We start from the raw sequence: 21505 nt of genomic DNA, 5'->3' as shown, positions 1-21505 counted from the left end.
TGATTTGATTTTCGATTGGAGATGTTTGATGTGAGTCTGGAAGGAGAGTTTGCAGTCTAGCCAGACACCTAGGTACTTATAGATGTCCACATATTCAAGGTCGGAACCATCCAGGGTGGTGATGCTAGTCGGGCATGCGGGTGCAGGCAGCGATCGGTTGAAAAGCATGCATTTGGTTTTACTCGCGTTTAAGAGCAGTTGGAGGCCACGGAAGGAGTGCTGTATGGCATTGAAGCTCGTTTGGAGGTTAATGTCCAATGACGGGCCGAAAGTATATAGAATGGTGTCGTCTGCGTAGAGGTGGATCAGGGAATCGCCCGCAGCAAGAGCAACATCATTGATATATACAGAGAAAAGAGTCGGCCCGAGAATTGAACCCTGTGGCACCCCCATAGAGACTGCCAGAGGACCGGACAGCATGCCCTCCGATTTGACACACTGAACTCTGTCTGCAAAGTAATTGGTGAACCAGGCAAGGCAGTCATCCGAGAAACCGAGGCTATTGAGTCTGCCGATAAGAATATGGTGATTGACAGAGTCGAAAGCCTTGGCGAGGTCGATGAAGACGGCTGCACAGTACTGTCTTTTATCGATGGCGGTTATGATATCGTTTAGTACCTTGAGCGTGGCTGAGGTGCACCCGTGACCGGCTCGGAAACCAGATTGCACAGCGGAGAAGGTACGGTGGGATTCGAGATGGTCAGTGACCTGTTTGTTGACTTGGCTTTCGAAGACCTTAGATAGGCAGGGCAGGATGGATATAGGTCTATAGCAGTTTGGGTCCAGGGTGTCTCCCCCTTTGAAGAGGGGATGACTGCGGCAGCTTTCAATCCTTGGGGATCTCAGACGATATGAAAGAGAGGTTGAACAGGCTGGTAATAGGGGTTGCGACAATGGCGGCAGATAGTTTCAGAAATAGAGGGTCCAGATTGTCAAGCCCAGCTGATTTGTACGGGTCTAGGTTTTGCAGCTCTTTCAGAACATCTGCTATCTGGATTTGGGTAAAGGAGAACCTGGAGAGGCTTGGGCGAGGAGCTGCGGGGGGGAGCTGTTGGCCGAGGTTGGAGTAGCCAGGCGGAAGGCATGGCCAGCCGTTGAGAAGTGCTTATTGAAGCTTTCGATAATCGTGGATTTATCGGTGGAGACCGTGTTACCTAGCCTCAGTGCAGTGGGCAGCTGGGAGGAGGTGCTCTTGTTCTCCATGGACTTCACAGTGTCCCAGAACTTTTTGGAGTTGGAGCTACAGGATGCAAACTTCTGCCTGAAGAAGCTGGCCTTAGCTTTCCTGACTGACTGCGTGTATTGGTTCCTGACTTCCTGAACAGTTGCATATCACGGGGCTATTCGATGCTATTGCAGTCCGCCACAGGATGTTTTTGTGCTGGTCGAGGGCAGTCAGGTCTGGAGTGAACCAAGGGCTGTATCTGTTCTTGGTTCTGCATTTTTTGAACGGAGCATGCTTATCTAAAATGGTGAGGAAGTTACTTTTAAAGAATGACCAGGCATCCTCAACTGACGGGATGAGGTCAATGTCCTTCCAGGATACCCGGGCCAGGTCGATTAGAAAGGCCTGCTCACAGAAGTGTTTTAGGGAGCGTTTGACAGTGATGAGGGGTGGTCGTTTGACTGCGGCTCCGTGGCGGATACAGGCAATGAGGCAGTGATCGCTGAGATCCTGGTTGAAGACAGCGGAGGTGTATTTGGAGGGCCAGTTGGTCAGGATGACGTCTATGAGGGTGCCCTTGTTTACAGAGTTAGGGTTGTACCTGGTGGGTTCCTTGATGATTTGAGTGAGATTGAGGGCATCTAGCTTACATTGTAGGACTGCCGGGGTGTTAAACATATCCCAGTTTAGGTCACCTAACAGAACAAACTCTGAAGCTAGATGGGGGGCGATCAATTCACAAATGGTGTCCAGGGCACAGCTGGGAGCTGAGGGTGGCCGGTAGCAGGCGGCAACAGTGAGAGACTTATTTCTGGAGAGGGTAATTTTCAAAATTAGTAGTTCGAACTGTTTGGGTATGGACCTGGAAAGTATGACATTACTTTGCAGGCTATCTCTGCAGAGACTGCAACTCCGCCCCTTTGGTAGTTCTATCTTGACGGAAGATGTTATAGTTGGGTATGGAAATCTCTGAATTTTTGGTGGCCTTCCTGAGCCAGGATTCAGACACGGCAAGGACATCAGGGTTAGCAGAGTGTGCTAAAGCAGTGAGTAAAACAAACTTAGGGAGGAGGCTTCTGATGTTGACATGCATAAAACCAAGGCTTTTTCAATCACAGAAGTCAACAAATGAGGGTACCTGGGGACATGCAGGGCCTGGGTTTACCTCCACATCACCCGCGGAACAGAGAAGGAGTAGTATGAGGGTGCGGCTAAAGGCTATCAAAACTGGTCGCCTAGAGCTTTGGGGGCAGAGGATAAGAGGAGCAGGTTTCTGGGCATGGTAGAATATATTCAGGGGATAATGCGCAGACAGGGGTATGGTGGGGTGCGGGTACAGCGGAGGTAAGCCCAGGCACTGGGTGATGATGAGACAGGTTGTATCTCTGGACATGCTGGTTGTAATGGGTGAGGTCACCGCATGTGTGGGAGGTGGGACAAAGGAGGTAACAGGGGTATGCAGAGTGGGTCTACTCTAGGGGCTCCATTGTGAACTAAAACAATTATAACTAACCTGAACAACAGTATACAAGGCATATTGACATCTGAGAGAGACATACAGCGAGGCATACAGTAATCACAGGTGTTGAATTTGGAAAGCTAGCTAAAAACAGTAGGCGAGGCTAATCCGCTAGCACAACAAACAGCAGGTAAAATGGCGTTGACTAGGCAACGGGGCCGACAGGTAAGACAAACAAGCAGAAAGGAGTACCGTGATTAATGGACAGTCCAGCGTGCGTCAGCTATGTAGCCAAGAGATCAGTGTCCAGGGGGCAGCGGTGGATGGGCAGGGGGGCTGGGCTGGCGAGTGTTATCCAGGTTTTTTTTTTTTTTTTTTTTTTAAACTAACAATGACTAACTAGCTTGTAGCTAGTTAGCTGGTTAACGTCTGGAGGTTCTTGAGTGTGTCATAAAAATAAAAGTAAAAGTAATAGCGATTCCGTATCACATTGGGTGAGGCAGGTTTCCGGAAGGTATAAACAAATTAAAAATCAAAAAGAGATAGAAAGTAAATGGGGTCAGAGAGTGATTGGGACGCGGTGGTTCAGACGGTTAGCAGGCCTGTGCTAACAAGCTAACAGTTCGTAGGCCCGAGCTAGACAAGGTAGCAGTTAGCGGACCGGAGCTTGACAAGCCGTTAGCAGGCCGAATTAGCAAGCAGGGAGATAGCGAGGGCTAGAGAGTTAACCTTTGGGGGACATCGCGATGGGGGGAGTCTGTTTATTCCTCTTCATGCGGTGAGCTGGAGATACAGCGATTCAGAAAGCTCGCGGGCCTTGGCCAGCAGATGGATCTTTGGCGATGTCGCAGCGGAAAAGCCTGTTGAAACCCCTCGGACGATTATGTCGGCGGACCAGTCGTGATGGATCGGCGGGGCTCCGTGTCGGCAGCAGAGGGTCAGTAGAGGGTCCAGGCCAATTGGCAAATTAGGTATCTTTGGACCTCTTCGGCTAGTCGGGAGATGGGCTTAGCTCGAGGCTAGCTCCAGGCTAACTGGTGCTTGCTCTGGGACAGAGACGTTAGCCAGGAGTGGCCACTCGGATTGCAGCTAGCTATTTACGATGATCCGGTATAAAGGTTCAGAGCTTGCGGTAGGAATCCGGAGATGTGGTAGAGAAAAAGCAGTCTGATATGCTTTGGGTAGATGTCACGCTGGTGTCCTAGTTAGCGTTGAAGACCGCTAGCAGTGGCTAGCTAGTAGCTAGTTAGCGGCTAGCTTCTGATGAGGGTTCCGATTCTAAAGTATAGAAAAAGCAGATCCGTACCACATTGGGTGATGCGGGTTGCAGGAGAGTATATTCAGCCTGTAGTTGGAAAGTGAGATTAAAATATGTACGAAATATATACAGAAAAAAAACGAAAAAGATAATTATCCAGAGATCTTACCTTTGCCTCAATTCGGCAATCTCGTCCAGACATCATGGCATTTGTAGTTCTTTATGATAGCCACATTAGCAGCTAATTAACATTTCATTTTTTGGGGGTAAATACAGGTGACTATATTGATAAAAAATCCCCTTGTCCTAGAGAAGTGTACACGGTTATCAAAGCGTCATGCCAGGGTAAACCTACACGAAACACAGCCTATATTTTAAGTGTTTGTTAAATCCCCTATACTGTGCAAATTTGCCCATTTAAGGACCTTCCTGTTCAAGTGAGCACAAGGTGAGTCCTAAAATGGATGGTAAGCTGCTGCATAAATGATGTAATATGCCAGGGAGATATGTATATGTATGTAAAAATAAAATAAAAAATGTATACTGTAGCTCTGTCTTGCTTCCAGACAAACTAAACAACTTTTTTGCTCACTTCGAAGACAATACAGTGCCACCGACACGGCCCTCTACCAAAACCTGCGGCTCTCCTTCACCGCAGCCAATGTGAGTAAAACATTTAAACGCGTTAACCCTCGCAAGGCTGCCGGCCCAGACGGCATCCCTAGCCGCGTCCTCAGAACATGCACAGACCAGCTGGCTGGTGTGTTTACGGACATATTCAATCAATCCCTATCCCAGTCTGCTGTTCCCACATGCTTCAAGGGGGCCACCATTGTTCCTGTTCCCAAGAAAGCGAAGGTAACTGAGCTAAACGACTATCGCCCCGTAGCACTCACTTCCGTCATCATGAGGTGCTTTGAGAGACTAGTCAAGGATCATATCACCTCCACCCTACCTGACACCCTAGACCCACTCCAATTTGCTTACCGCCCCAATAGGTCCACAGACGACGCAATCGCAATCACACTGCACACTGCCCTAACCCATCTGGACAAGAGGAACACCTATGTAAGAATGCTGTTCATCAAATACAGCTCAGCATTTAACACCATAGTACCCTCCAAACTCATCATTAGGCTCGAGACCCTGGGTCTCAACCCCGCCCTGTGCAACTGGGTACTGGACTTTCTGACGGGACGCCCCCAGGTGGTGAGGGTAGGAAACAACATCTCCACCCTGTTGATCCTCAACACTGGGGCCCCACAAGGGTGTGTTCTCAGCCCTCTCCTGTACTCCCTGTTCACCCATGACTGTGTGGCCATGCACGCCTCCAACTCAATCATCAAGTTTGCAGATGACACTACAGTGGTAGGCTTGATTACCAACAACAACGAGATGGCCTACAGGGAGGAGGTGAGGGCCCTCGGAGTGTGGTGTCAGGAAAATAACCTCGCACTCAACGTCAACAAAACTAAGGAGATAATCGTGGACTTCACGAAACAGCAGAGGGAGCACCCCACATCGATGGGACAGTAGTGAAGAAGGTGGAAAGTTTTAAGTTCCTCGATGTACACATCACGGACAAACTGAAATGGTCCACCCACACAGACAGCGTGGTGAAGAAGGCGCAACAGCGCCTCTTCAACCTCAGGAGGCTGAAGAAATTCGTCTCGTCACCAAAAACACTCACAAACTTTTACAAATGCACAATCGAGAGCATCCTGTCGGGCTGTATCACCACCTGGTACGGCAACTGCTCCGCCCACAACCGTAAGGCTCTCCAGAGGGTAGTGAGGTCTGCACAACGCATCACCGGGGGCAAACTACCTGCCCTCCAGGAAACCTACACCGCCTGATGTCACAGGAAGGCCAAAAATATCATCAAGGACAACCACCACCCGAGCCACTGCCTGTTCACCCCACTACCATCCAGAAGGCGAGGTCAGTACAGGTGCATCAAAGCTGGGACCGAGAGACAGAAAAACAGCTTCTATCTCAAGGCCATCAGACTGTTAAACAGCCATCACTAACATTGAGCGGTTGCTGCCAACACACTGACTCAAATCTCTAGCCACTTTAATAATTAAAAATGGGATGTAATAAATGTATCACTAGTCACTTTAAACAATGTCACTTTATATAATGTTTACATACCCTACAATACTCATCTCATATGTATATACTGTACTCTTTACATCTACTGCATCTTGCCTATGCCGCTCGGCCATCGCTCATCCATATATTTATATGTACATATTCTTATTCGTTCCTTTACACTTGTGTGTAATAGGTAGTTGTCATGAAATAGTTAGATAACTTGTGAGATATTACTGCATAGTTGGAACTATAAGCACAAGCATTTCACTACACTCACATTAACATCTGCTAACCATGTGTATGTGACCAATACAATTTGATTTGATTTGAAGAATGTAATGCTAAGTGTATGTTGTGAAGTAAGGTGTTAGTAGCCCATTTGCCTCACCCTAATAATTTTGTTCATTTTCCCCTCTTAATTTAGCCTTCTGTTCTGATTTGGTGGTGCACATGTAGCCTATAGCCTGTTTTAGAGAAATGTAATCATCGAATATTGTTTGAGATTTCATTGTCTGCTTATATGCCCCCTTTATTTATCCTACGGTTCCGACTTGGGAGTATACTGGAAGAACGTCCCATGTTCTGAATTCAGTCGCTGTACATTTTCAAAAGAGCTGAACAAATAGTTATATTGACTGCGTCCGTCTAAGCTTGCTCATTAATATCTTAATCGAAATGACGGATTGCCTCTTACCACTTGTCATCCCTTTATGCCATAGTTTGTACATCTCAATTGTCATTAGAACACATTTGTTTAAGCAAGTCAGCCATATCAGCTATGTTTTTTAAAAGGCAGTAAATGAGGCTGAATAAACTGTTTCGCTGCCAGACAAGGCTCTGCTGATAGCCAGGTGTAGCAGTGGTAAGGTGTTGGTCACACCTATATTGATCAAGCCACACCTTACCACACCCACCAAATTGGAGCAAATGTACTGCTACGGCAGTTGAAGTACAGTGCGTGCTGTTTTGAGGAAAAGTGTCATTCAGTCAGGGCCACAACTTTGGTTTTAGAAGTTGGGGGGACATATCATTTATTTTTTATTTTTTAGATCAGCTTACTTGGACACAATATAGCTAGGTCACCCCGTCCTGCCCCTATGGGTCCACAGCCCTGTAGCGCCCCACCCCAACACACCCCACTCAGCTTTAGGATCTTATTGGTTTCAGGTGTGTTAGGCCAAGGCCAGAGTGATCAGAAGAATAGCGCTGGAGGGGATTGCTGCTGTTTTACGGGCTCCTAACCAACTGTGCTCTTTTATGTGGTTTTTAACAAACTTATTTTGTACATAATGTTGCTGCTACCGTCTCTTATTACTGAAAAGAGCTTCTGGATAGCAGAACAGCGGTTACTCACCTCGCACTGGACAAAGATTTCTCTTTAATGAGCCCGACGCGAAGGATATACTGCTTCTCCGAGACCAGTCCCAAATCCCTGTTGTTCGCGTGAAGAAAAGACGGAAATACAGGGGGCGGAGATCAGGGTGCCTTGTGAGAATTTGTTGGCGAATGGGTAACCCGCCACTACCTTCTGTTCTATTGGAAAATAAACTGAATGATATCCACTCTAGACTATCCTACAAACGGGACATTAAAAACTGTATATCTTATGTTTCACGAGTTGTGGCTGAATGACAACACAGATAATATACAGTTGTCCGGGTTTTCCGTGCATCGGCAAGACAGAACAGCTACGTCTGGTTAGATGAGTGGTGGTGGTGTCTTTTTGTCAATAACAGCTGGTGCGCAATGTCTAATATTAAAGAGGTCTCAAGGTAATGCTCTTGAGTACCTCAAGATGAACTGTAGACCACACTATCTACCAAGAGAGTTTTCATCTATTTTTCGTAGCCGTCTATTTACCACCACAAACAGATGCTGGTACTAAGACCACACTCAATGAGCTGTATAAGGCCATAAGCAAACAAGAAAATGCTCATCCAGAAGTGGCACTCCTAGTGGCCGGGGACTTTAATGCAGGCAAACTTAAATCTGTTTGACCTCATTTCTACCAACATATCACATGTGCAAACAAAGTGAAAAAAAACTCTAGACAACCTTTACACCACACACATATAAAGCTTTCCCTCACCCTCCATTAGGCAATTCTGACCATAATTCTATCCTTCTGATTCCTACTTTGAAGCAAAAACTAAAGCAGGAAGTACCAGTGACTCACTCAATATGGACGTGATCAGATGACGCGGATGCTACACGACAGGACTGATTAGCTAGCATAGACTGGAATATATTCCGGGATTCATCAAGTGAAGATGAGGAGTATACCACCTCAGTCACCAGCTTTATCAATAAGTGCATCGACGACGTCGTCCCAACAGTGACCATACGTACATATCCCAACTAGAAGCCATGGATTACAGGCAACATCCGCACCGAGCTAAAGGCTAGAGCTGTTGCTTTCAAGGAGCGGGACACTAATCTGGACGCTGATAAGAAATCCCGCTATGCCCTCAGATGAACCATTAAACAGGCAAAGCGTCAGTACAGGACTAAGATTGAATCCTACTACACGTCGTCAGATGTTGCAGGGCTTGCAAACTATTACAGACTACCCAGCTGTGAGCTGCCCATCTGAGCCTTCTCAGATGGGCTAAATGCCTTTTATGCTTGCTTCAAGGTAAACAACACTGAAGCATGCATGAGAGCACCACCTGTTCCGGATGACTGTGTGATCATGCTCTCCGTAGCCAATGTGAGCAAGAGCTTTAAACAGGTCAACATTCACAAAGCTGTGGGGACAGACAGATTTCCAGGACATGTACTCTGAGCATGTGTGGACCAACTGGCAAGTGTCTACACTGACATTTTCAAACTCTCCCTGATCCAGTCTGGAATACTTGCATGTTTCAAGCAGACCACCATAGTCCCTGTGCCCAAGGAAGCAAAGGTCATCAGTCAACTAAAGAGTAGGCCGTTTCTGTTTTGCTACCTTTACAACTCGGTGAAAGAGTGCAACACGTACACACTGAACCATGCTCAACTCTCCCATGCTGGTCCAGCCAGCCATCCAGAAGCTTTGCCTTCACACAGCCTGTCAGCACTCTCTGTGGTGTCCTAAAGCACCCCGGAGCCACGCTTTGTATCACATTCCAATGTTAAAACTGGGGGCGACCAAAATGAAATTTCAGTGAAAGTTGCGCCCCTGCATTCAGTACAAACTACCACTCAATGTAGAAAATGTCATATCTAACTGAACGCACCTCTGGTGTGTGTGTGTGTGTGTGTGTGTGTGTGTGTGTGTGTGTGCGTGCGTGCGTGCGTGTGCGCGTGCGTGCATGTGTGAGTGTATGTGGATGGATGGAGAAGACTGGGAGGGAGGGAGTCATATTTCATCTAACCACTTATTGCTAGTTGTCAGCTGCACTTATGTTAACCTGGAAAAGGTGAGATTGTTTTCCATTATCCTCCTCTGAAAGGAACTTGTATGCCATCCAGGAGGAATGTGCAGCGCAAGCCCTCAACTCCCAATCAAATTGGCACATTAAATTCAACTGATTTACCATAAATATTTTTATTTCAGTTCACCAATTAAACCAGATTCTTCACAATTGACTGTAAAACTGCAGCATGAGTCAGATACACATGTATAAAAGACTTGATGGGGCTTTCATAATTCATGTCCACAAGTTATTTTGCAACATGAGTGTAAGGCAATATCATGACATATCATTTACCACAAAGGAGATGGTGGAGATCTCTGCAAAAGACACGACACTGCTATTGTTCACCTTTTTGTTCAGTAGTTCTTTTAAAGATAATTGCTTAACTTTTATTAAGTTTAAAACAAGATGAATATGCTATTTAAGCCTACCTATTTTATTAACACATACTACTTCAGTAATAGCATTTTAATTGCAATTACACAGCGGGACTGTTTCAATTATTCCGCTTGTGTAATAACATAAACCGGTATGCAATTGCAAAGCTATAACTACATTATTATGAATTAACAATGTTACCAAAGTAATTAGTGTTACTACACAGGCATAAGCAAATGAATGTTACCCATATGTTTAAATTGTTTAGAAAAAATCTATGCATGAGGAGTTTGTTGACCCAATGATGTGTATAAACCCTGGATGACTGACAGGGGCGCTGTATTGAAGCCACAGCGCAGCCATCTTGGCACTCCTCAATTGTAAAAAATATTTTGGAAGCTATAGAAATACATTTATTAATGTCTACATTAGTTTCTGACATGTTTATTCTATTAAAGACACCTTAATGCATACTTTTACATTATATTATGTGAGCTAAACCTAAAAATGTTCCTTAATTATTATTTTTCTTCTAATGTTACTGTCCCCACTATATCAAAACAATACATAAATACATGTAATTTCTTCCTTGAAACATTTAATTGAAATACTGTAGAATTCCATAAATTTCTATAGGGGACTGCTCTACTAGAGAGTGCCAACATGGCTGACTGGTGGCTTCAAAGCCTCTCCATGGCAAATACACAACAGCATCTGCAACCGAGGGTTTATTTATGTCATTGGTCTGAACAAATGGTTTATATATACACTAGCTGACTGATGGGGGGCTGTTTTGAAGCCACGCGCCTCCATCCAGGCACACCCCCACCGTTTAAATATTTAGGAAGATATAGAAATGCATGTATTACTATCTACATTTGTTTTTGACACTTTTATTCTATTACAGACACATAATGCATACTTTTACATTTAAAGATGTCAAATAAAAAATATATAAAAACATTTTCCTGACAGTATCATTTATTTTATAGTACTGATGTTACTGTCCCCACTACAACAAACAAATACTTAAAGTAACTGCCCAATGTTTCCAGATTTCTTTGAAATATGACCTATAATTATTGAAGGGAAGTAGTTTCCCTTGAGAGAAATAGTTTCCCCTCCAAAAAATTGTTATAAGTATGTTAAAAAGTATATTTTCTGTGGGCGTATACTAGTCATTAAAAATATTCATGCAAGTAGTGTTTGGCTAGCTCATCCTTCCTCTAGACTGCTGATTGGCCAGCTCATCCTCCTCAGGGAGATTACATCAGTGGCAATTTTAGCATGTACGTAAATCCATGTACGTAAATCCCCCCCATGGTCAAATCATGATGTCAGTGATCTTCAGGTCGTAGCTCTAGAAAGAGGCCTGAGTTCCTGATTTACAATTCCGAGTTGGATGACCGTTCAAAACTTATTTTCCCAGTCTGAGCTAGTTTTTTCCTGAGTTCCCAGTTGTCTTGAACTCACTGAAGTCAGATTTCCCAATTCTGAGTTAACAGTTGTTTGAGCACAGCAGAAATCATGCCGGATTGACAGCATGGCCAATGTGGAATGTTTATCATTTTAAGCTTGGAAAAGAGACCCAGAAACTGAGAATTGGGACCATACAATCGCAAATTCAACAATGACCGGTTTGGAAGGAATCAGTGGCTAACTGCAAGCATTGCAAAGCAATCACTAGCCTGCTATTCAGTGAATAGTATCTGCAATCCAGAGTTTATATACATAATTAATCTGAACACATTGCATGATTTTAAAGTTCCTTCTGCCCTCTGCTGGCTACACATTTTATACATGGGTTACACAGCAAAAATAACCTATACCATATCAAGTTATCTGTCCCATCTACAATACAACAATACACAAGCGTTGTTGGTCAATGAAGGGTCAAGGGAGAACCATGGAAAGGTCATGGCAAAGTCCAAAACCTCAAACGCAGGGTAACATGACAATGGTTCCCCTTAGAGGTACTACTCTGAAAGGCTCTGACTCAGTGCTTTGTGAAAAGCTATAGTGTCGTCTTGTTTCTACCATTGTTCATAACTGACTACTTTGTTTAGCCAGTTTGGAACAACTGTGTGCAACATTGGCGTAAACATCATTCTGTCCGATCTGTTAAATCACAACAGGAATTGCAGCCATGCTCATGTTGTCATGTTATGTCTTGTCCCTGTGCTTTCTCTTCTCTTCGTTTCCCCCTGCTGGTCGTATTAGGTTACTATCTCTCTCTCTCTCTATCGTTCCGTTCCTGCTCCCAGCTGTTCCCCATTCTCCTAACGACCTCGTTTACTCTCTCACACCTGTCTCCTCTTTTGCCCTCTGATTAAGTCTCTATTTCTCTCTCTGTTTCTGCTTCTGTCCTTGTCGGATTCTTGTTTGCTTTGCCCTTGTCCCGTCCTGTCGTAATCTGTCTCTTCATCAGATGCTGCGTGTGAGCAGGTGTCTCTGTCCTCTACGGCCCGCGCCTACCCAGAGGGACCTGCAGTCTGTTGCCGCTAGCCCTGCAATTCTCCTCTACTACTAGAAGGAGGACTCTCCTGCAAAGATAGAGGATTTATGTTTTCCCTGTTTGGACATCTCCTGTAAAGATTGAGGATTTATGTTTTCCCTGTTTGGACATTAAAAGACTCTGTTTCTGTTGAATCGCTGTTGGGTCCTCACTCACCTGCATAACACATGTGTGATCAAATGGAAAACGGAAAACGTCCTTAGATCAAGACACATAGGTGAAATGTATGTCATTTATTTTAGAATTAAAAAATGACATCCGGCATTGTGTATGAATATACAACTTTTAGAGTAATCCTTAACTCCAATAAAACAATCTGAAATAGTAATATAATAATTACATAGTTAAGAAAGGATTTAGCAAGGCATGAAGGTGGTAACATTCTGTTCAACTGTCAAAGAATAAGTTTTAAAAAACGAATCTGTTATGCTCTCTCCTTTGTGCAAATGCATCCAACTTTTCAGTGTCAATCAAATCCGTATCAATCAAATCAAATTGAACATGAACCACACAAAGGTTTAGATATCCTATATGTCTCTGTGTCCACCTTAATTGAGGACAAACACGTTGTGAATTATGGTCCCATAAACAGTTAATTTATTTCAAGTTGTATAAACAATATATGAAAGAGCAAGGCACAGTAGGCTCAGAATTACATTGAACAATTAAATGGTTCATTTAAATTGTTCATACTGTTGTTTATAACCAATTGATGTAGACCTACAAGAAAATGATTGAACACAGTTAATGTTAAGAAGCATTTTTGCCACATATTTGATAAATATGTCATACATTCAATCAGTCTGAGAAAGTGCTTTTGATAAAGATATGTATTTGATTTCTATTGATAAATACATACTATAAAACAGCAGTCACGCTGGCATAACTAGGAGTATAACACGTATACAAAGCATCACAACTGACACGGTATGTAACAGAAATGTGCAAAGTCAAGTGAATAGTTCTAAATTAGTAGTACACATTTCAAAAGGAAGGAACAACAAGTTGTTTTCTGTGGTATACTGTCATAAAGCTATTTGTACTGTAAATGTCAAGTTTCCATCATATTATACTATTTAACTACTGTAGGCAGCATAAATGTGAGATGCATAAAGTCATCTGTCTATGCTGCTTACTCGTTGGGTCAACAAAATATTATTGCTAGCTGTGACACACAAAGCAAATCTTTTAAAAATCTTTGCATTTTGTAAAAAATAATGTCACACTTAACATTTCCACAAAAAAACTATTCTGACCAGCAGTTGTATTAAAATAAAGGACATCAGCCCATTTTAAATAGAAATATATGCTAATATAAGCTTAGCTGATTAACCTCAGTACACGCGCAAAAATGCTTCTACAGTGCCGTCAGAAAGTATTGATACTCATTGACTTATTCCACATTTTGTTGTGTTAGAGTCTGAATTCAAAATGGATTACATTTATATTTTTTCTCACCCATCTACACACAATACCCCACAATGACAAAGTGAAAACATGTTTTTAGAACTTTTGCAAATGTATTGAAAGTGAAATACAGACATATCTAATTCACATAAGTATTCACACGCTGGAGTCAATACTTTGTAGAAGCACCTTTGGTGATGATTACAGCCTTGAGTCGTCTTGTGCAAAGCTGATACAGACATACTCATCTATATTTGGGGATGTTCTCCCATTCTTCCTTGCAGATTTTCTCAAGCTCTGTTAGATGGAGAGTGGCGGTGAACAGCAATCTTCAAGTCTTTCCACACATTTTCAATGGGATTCAAGTCTGGGCTTTAGCTGGGGGCCTCAAGGACTTTCAGATTCTTGTTCTGAAGCCATTTCAGCATTGCTTTTGCTGTATGCTTGGGGTAATTTGTCCTGTTGGAATGTACATTTTTGCCCCAGTCTGTTGTTTGCACTCTGAAGCAGGTTCTCATCAAGAAGTTGCCTGTATTTGGCTCCATTCATTGTTCCCTCTATCCTTACCAGTCTCCCAGTCACAGCCGCTGAAAAGCATCCCCATAGTATGCTGCTACCGCCATGCTCCACGGTAGGGATGGTGTTCAATGTGTGATGAGTTATTGCCGTTTTTTCCAGACTTAGCGCTTTGCATTTAGGCCAGAGTCACATTTTTGTCTCATCAGACCACAGAATATTTTTGTATTTCACTTGCCTTTTTGGCAAACTCCAGGTGTGCTGTCGTGCCTTTTTCTCAGGAGTGGCTTCAGTCTGGCCACACTACCATAAAGCCCAGATTTGTGAAGTGCTGTAGACACGGTTGTCCTTCTGGCAGGTTCTCCCATCTCAGCCAAGGAACTGTAGCTCTATCAGAGTGGTCATTGGGTTCTTGGTCACCTGCCTTACCAAGGTCCTTCTTACCTGTTTGCTCAGTTTTGTCAGACGGACAGCTCTAGGCAGAGTCTGGGTAGTTCCATATTTTTCAACACAATTCTATCTCAGAGATCTATGGACAGTTCCTTTGACTTCATGGTATAGTTTCTGCTCAGACATGCAAGTTGTAGTGACATCTAAAGGATGATCAAAGGAAATTGGATGCACCTGAGCTCAATTTGGAGTGTTATAGCAAAGGAGTGTAAATACTTATGTTAAATGAATTATTTCTGTATTTGATTTTCAATCAATTTGCTTATATTTCTAAAAACATGTTTTCATTTGGTCATTATGGGGTTTCGATTTTGAATTCTGGCTGTAACACAACAAATTGTGGAATAAGTCAAGGGGTATGAATACTTTCTGAAGGCACCGTATATAGTGCCACTGCCAAATAAGGGTAATTTGTCTTGTAACCATAGTGGAACCCTTTTTGAAGGTTCTATAAAGAACCATGTTCATGAGGTTCTAAATGGAACCTTTATGGTGCTATAAAGAGGGTTAGCTATATTATATTATCTTTAAAATTACATGGGTGTTAATATTGTGTTAATTTACAAGTTGAATCAGATGTGCTAGCTCTGGACCGGCTGGGTGGTCCCTGAGGAGATAATTGAGATTTAGTCAACCGTTGACACGAGGCCTTACATAAGTCTCTCACAAGACACTATTACTGGCCAGTCATATTTAACATGCAATGACATAATACAACAGATTATGTCAACTGGAATGACACTCACTCTCGGCTGCACAAAAAGAGCTGTGAGAAAACCACGCCCCAAAATATTAGAATGAGCCACCTCCCCTACATTTGAATTATCACTAAAAGATTAAAGCACCGTTTTCTGAACGGCAAAGAACCATTGAAGAGCTCAAATGGTTATTTTGAGTCCTTATGGTTCCACATAGAACCATCACCCTTACCAAAGAACCCTCTTTTCTACGTGTGTTGATGTAAATACTAAAACATTTCCAGTTTTGTGCTAAAAACCTCACAGTAACATTTGGATGTAATATTGCTTCTTTGGTTTACATAACACTCTTGACTGCTGAACATTAACATCATATTAATTGATAACCTTTCATTTATTCCTGGAATCAAATATTTGTCTGATGCGTGGTTCGCGGCTCTTTCTTGGGTGTGTGTTGCTGTACCACTTCCTTAGAGCCACACCACAGGTACTGACGACCACACAACATGCCCCACCGAGACTCCACATGGTGGGCTTACGGTTGAAAAAAAAGAACTGGAAAATAAAGGCCAGGACCACGTCAACGGTCCTCATCAAGGCCACAGGGCCGGCCTTCTCAATCTGAAGTGCTTTGGTGAGGAACGCTTGGCCAGCAATACCCAGGATTGCTATCAGCATAAGGATCCACCTGTCTCTCCCACAGAATGGAATGGTCCATTCACCAAGTATAAACAAAGTGATGACACACTCAATGAAACCAATGACCGCATAGTACCACGCAGACAGATAGTAGTGGACGCTTTTGCCCATTTTCCTGAGTATAACTAAAGTGCAGGCTGCTCCTAACGCTCCACCGAAGGCTGCAATAGTCCCCTTGAGATGATTGGTGTAGTCTCCCTCTATTCCCTCTCTACGAGCACCAAATATGAAGGGAGGCCTGGCTATTATTATGACACCAGCCAGTGTGAAGACAGTGAAGACACAGTCCCAGATTGTGCATTTCTCTTTGAGGAAGATCCAGGCTAACAAGGCGGTGAACACTGGGTTGCTGAACATGATGACTGTTGCATCAGCCAGGGGCATCTGCTGTACTGCATAGAACAATAGGATCATGGCGTTGGAACCCAAGAACCCTCTCATCACCAAATAGATCCACTTGTCTCTTGGTCCAAGGAAGCCAGTCCTGAAAAACAGAAAATTGATAGGTTAAATATTTGTATGGGATTATCAAGGTTCAAGGGGTCAAGTGGTCCAATATAGTATAAATACAGTTATGTAATAACTTACTTGTAATAGATAAGCATAGGCATCAGAAACAGCATCTGGAAGAAGCAACGAATGGCACTGATTTCTACAGCATGGACTCCATCTATTGTCTTCACCAGAAGAGCTATAATGGAGAAGAATACTGTTGCCAGCAGGCCATAAAACAGGCCCAGTCCTGGACAATGTTTATTCTCTGAGGACAGAGGGAGAAGGACACATGAACTGGTTAAAATAGCTTGAATGGAACTGAACATTAACCTACTAAGAGGGAAGTAATTTAATGGTTGTTTGTCTAAGATGGGGAAGAGGCACAGTACTCAAATGTGATATCAAATGCCACTTCGTTGAAAAGAATCCCTGCTAAAGCTTAGTTACTGGCAGCTTCTTGACAAATTGAAAGCTGCACGGTGATTTGAGGTGTTGAATATTATTAGATATATCTATCTACCTGGGAGTTGGCCTGTCACACACTGTACCTACTGATTACTCATGTTTATTGCCAACATAGAAAGAGGGCAATGAACCAATGTCCCCTAAATGGAGGGAGACTCAAATTGAACAGGAAGTATAAGAAGGGGCCATTTTAGCCTGTACTGACTAGATATATGGAAAACAGTGTGGAAGGACGCAGAAGAGCATTACTCATCTGAGAACAGACAACACCATTGTTAGACTTCCTTGTGAGTTTGATTAACACCCTGTGGGCACTGTAGGTGCTCATTCTTTCCCATTTTGTAATCATACCTTAAATCAGGGGTCTCCAACAGGTAGATTGCAAGCTACCAGTAGCTCGCAGCGCACCTACTGTATCAATAGCTCGGCCAATCTATTCTGAAAGTACATTCATTTTTTCATGTGTTCCATCTGTCATAAACATAAAGCTCCCGGCTACTATCCAATCAAAGTCACATTGACAATATCCCTGGTTAGGCACTTTGGTCTTAAAAAGTAAAACGTAACACAGTCTGACAATTAATTTCCAGCAACATTTCCTCTGTCTGTTTGGTGTGCACGTCTAGCTAGGCTGTATAGCTGGCTATTTGTATGTAACCAGGTCAGTTGCCCCAGTATCTCTGTCTGAGAGACCTCTCTAACGCCCAGGAAGCTCAGATTCAAACTCCCATTCACCAGCTCTGCAAGCGTTATAAAAAACGTTTGTTACTCACCAAATATGGACTCTCTCATTTACTCCCATTACGGCCAGTATGGACATCCAAAAAAGTTATAAATATAAATGTACAAGCAACAGAAAAAATGCCTCTTCGGCACCACCATTGTATTGAGCTGTTGTAGACCTCCGACGTGTGCGTGGCAGAAATATGTGAATTACATATGCATTTTTTTTCTCCGGTTACTTGTACATTTTTATTTAGACCTTTTTTGGAAGTACATACATACAGTGCCTTCAGAAATGATTCACACCCCTTGACTTTTTCCACATTTTGTTTTGTTCCAGCCTGCGTTTAACATGTATTAAATTAAGATGTTTTGAGGCCTACTAAGTGGTGCAGTGGTCTAAGGCACTGCATCGCAGTGCTAGTTGTGCCACTAGAGATCCTGGTTCGAGTAGCGGTCCACAATTGGCCCAGCGTCGTCCGGGTTAGGGGAGGGTTTGGCCGGGATGTTCTTGTGCCATCGCGCACTAGTGACTAAGGCATCTCAGTGTTTGAATCCAGGCTGTATCAAAACTGTCCGTGATTGGGAGTCCCATACAATTGGCCTAGCATCGTCCTGGTTTGGACGGTGTATGCCGCCATTGTAAATAAGAATTTGTTCTTATCAGACTTGCCTGGTTAAATAAACAAATAAAATAAAAACACGGAGGATTTCCAATGCCTTGCAAAGAAAGGCACCTATTGGTAGATGGCTAAAAATAACAAAGCAGACAGTGAATACCCCTTTGAGCATGGTGAAGTTATTCATTACACTTTGGATGGTGTATCAATACACGACAAAGATACAGGCGTCCTTCTTAACTCAGTTAAGGAAACCTCTCAGGGATTTCACCATGATGCCAATTGTGACTTTAAACAGTTACAGAGTTGAATGGCTCTGATAGGAAAAATTGAGGATTAATCAACAACATTGTAGTTACTCCACAATTCTAACTTAATTGACAGAGTGAAAAGAAGGAAGTTTGTACAGAATACAAATATTCCAAAACATGCACCCTGACTGAAACAAGGCTCTAAAGTAATATTGCAAAAAATGTGTCAAGTTATTCACTTTTTGATCTGAATACAAAGTATTATGTTTGGGGCAAATCCAACAAACACATTACTGAGTATCAACCTCCATATTTCCAAGCATAGTGGTGGCTGCATCATGTTATGGGTATGCTTGTAATTGTTAAGGAGTGCAGAGTTTTTCAGGATAGAAAATAAATGTAATGGAACTAAGCACAGGCAAAATCCTAGAGGAAAACCTGGTTTTCTGCTTTCCACCAGACACTGGGAGATGAATTCACCTTTCAGCAGGACAATAACCTAAAACACAAGAAGACAGTGAATGTTCCGGAGTAGACAAGTTTCAGTTTTGATTAAATCTACTTGACCTGAAAATGGTTGTCTAGCAATCATCAACAACCAATTTGACAAAGCTTGAAGAATTTTGAAAAGAATAATGGGAAATTGTTTCACAATCCTGGTGTGGAAAGCTCTTACAGACGTAACCAGAAAGACTCAAAGCTGTAATCACTGCCAAAGGTGCTTCTACAAAGTATTGATTCAGGGGTGTGAATACTTGTGAATGAGACTGTATTTCATTTTCAATACATTTAACAAAAATGTCTAAAAACATGTTTTCATTTAGTCATTATGGGGTATTGTGTATAGATGGGTGAGAACATTTTGTAACACAACAAAATATGTAATAAGTCAAGGGGTATGAATACTTTCTGAAGGCACTGTACTGGCCATAACCGGAGTAAAGGAAGATAGTTGATCAGTGAAACATATTTGTTGAGTACAGAATGTATTTTGATATTATAACACTTGCAGAGCTGGTGAATGGGAGAGCTTCCTGGGTGTTAGAGAGGTCTCTAACGCACATCAATTATTGTCGTTTCTCTATGAATAAGTGTAATATGAGAGTAAAAAACAGAAAAGTCCCATACCAGGATTTTTTACTGAAAACAGAATTTGGGAAAACACAGACGATTATTTTATGGGGCCTGTCATTCCAAATGCCGTTTATTAGCCATTACACTGAGTGTACAAAACATTGCCCTCAGAACAGCTTAAATTCGCTGGGGAATGGACTCTACAAGGTGTTGAAAGCGTTCCACAGGAATGCTGGCCCATGTTGACTCCAAAGCTTCCCACAGTTGTCAAATTGGCTGGATGTCCATTGGGTAGTGGACCATCCTTGATACACACGGGTAACTGTTGAGCGTGAAAAACCCAGCAGCATTACAGTTCTTGACACACTCAAACCGGTGTGCCTGGCACCTACTTATCATACCCCGTTCAAAGGCACTTCAATCTTTTGTCTTTCCCATTCAGTGAATGGCATTCGCCCTCTGAAAGGCACACATTCTCCGTTCTCTCAAGGCTTAAAAATGCTGCTTTAACCTGTCTCCTCCCCTTCATCTACACAGCTTGAAGTGGATTTAACAAGTGACATTAATAAGGGATCATAGCTTTCACCTGGATTGACCTGGTCTGTCTGTCATGGAAAAAGCAGTTGTTCTTAATGTTTTGTACACTTAGTGTATCTTACCAGGTATAACAGAGCAACCTCTTGTTACCTGGGAAGAGGGGAAGAGTTGCAGGGTAGAGAAGAAGACAAGAATGTTCCTATTTGAAAGCTATATATAAAAATATAAATAAGTAGCTACTACACATTTTTTAAGTAGAAAAGGTTATAAAAATGATAGACAAGGTTGGAGACCCCTCCCTGCCTATTAAATTATAAGGGAGAAACTCATGTTACATGTTTTTAAATAAATGCCCACCATCCTAGAGGTTTGAGCTACATAATATAAATAATCCTGGTGGGAAATGTTTAAACGGATTACCATTCAAAAATTCATAATCAAACAGATTAAAGTGGGGGTGAAGCGGCCACAATGATGCAATGTAGGCTATTAGCTAGTTTAATCTGAAAGAGTTCGTGAGGCAATGTTTATTACCAGTATAGTAATTAGAGAACCACGATTAGGTCCGTTACATAACGTGCTGCTACGGAGGTCGTCATTGGCTACTCCGCTGGTTATAATTTCTCATTCCCATCTACCTCAAAAGGTCATACAACTTTACCTAGATGGAAGCAGATCCAGTCATAAAATGGACTGTGTTAATAAACCGCAAACAAGTGTGTTCAAGTGGTTACGTTGGTAGACCTCTAAAGATAGCTAGCTAAATTATATAAATGATCTCTAGTTTTAGCTTGAAAACTACCTTTGACAACTGTGTCTCCTGGGTGCGTTGAGATGGGATCCCCGCCGCCGCCAATTCTACAACACAAGGGAGGACATAATCTTTGCTTCGCACTGCTTTCCACTGTTCTAGTCCTTGCCTCTTCATTACCCCGCTCATCATGACTGTTACTTTGTAAATTAATCCTCTCAGTAGTGTGTTCATCGTCGTCGTCATCGCCAACTTTGTGAAATACAACTTTAATGTCCCCCTGTCTAAGGGGAACGGCCGATAGAACTCTGTCGTCTATACTATTACTGTGCTTCAAATCCCCCATTGTAAAATGCAACTGCAACAGGTGAGCATGCCTTGGATGTATTTTACACCCTTTATGTCTGAGGGTGAGTGAGTTGTCAGACCGGTTTAATATGTAACCTTAGTGGCCACTGTAGTAGCATGCAATAGTTACTTTAACCACGGGGGACAGCTCCAGTGGGCAGCTCTCCGGGGTCATGGCTAGAAAGGATCCAGCGTTTGTCA

General features: G+C 42.8%; 1 protein-coding gene across 1 annotated transcript; it reads right to left on the bottom strand.

Annotated features, from left to right (window-relative positions):
* Window positions 1-12488: 12488 nt before the first annotated feature.
* On the bottom strand, window positions 12489-21356 carry LOC115144556 (solute carrier family 35 member G1-like). The gene is made up of 3 exons (XM_029685599.2): window positions 21008-21356; window positions 16629-16800; window positions 12489-16524 (listed from the first exon to the last, which is right to left on the bottom strand). The coding sequence occupies exons 1-3, from the start codon at window positions 21300-21302 to the stop codon at window positions 15732-15734; spliced, it is 1260 nt and encodes a 419-aa protein (XP_029541459.1). The 5' UTR covers window positions 21303-21356; the 3' UTR covers window positions 12489-15731.
* Between the last annotated feature and the right edge of the window lie 149 nt (window positions 21357-21505).

Source organism: Oncorhynchus nerka, linkage group LG16 (assembly GCF_034236695.1).
Source record: "Oncorhynchus nerka isolate Pitt River linkage group LG16, Oner_Uvic_2.0, whole genome shotgun sequence".
Classification (NCBI taxonomy): domain Eukaryota; kingdom Metazoa; phylum Chordata; class Actinopteri; order Salmoniformes; family Salmonidae; genus Oncorhynchus; species Oncorhynchus nerka.
Note: the sequence above shows the minus strand (reverse complement) of the source record. Positions and strands in the feature narration are given on the sequence as shown.

Coding starts and splice junctions, on each gene's coding strand:
- LOC115144556 (XM_029685599.2), bottom strand. CDS start 21,302: ATGGGGGATTTGAAGCACAGTAATAGTATAGACGACAGAGTTCTATCG. Junction 16,801..21,007: donor AGGAGACACAGTTGTCAAAG/GTAGTTTTCAAG, acceptor CTCTGTCCTCAG/AGAATAAACATTGTCCAGGA. Junction 16,525..16,628: donor CCTATGCTTATCTATTACAA/GTAAGTTATTAC, acceptor TCTGTTTTTCAG/GACTGGCTTCCTTGGACCAA.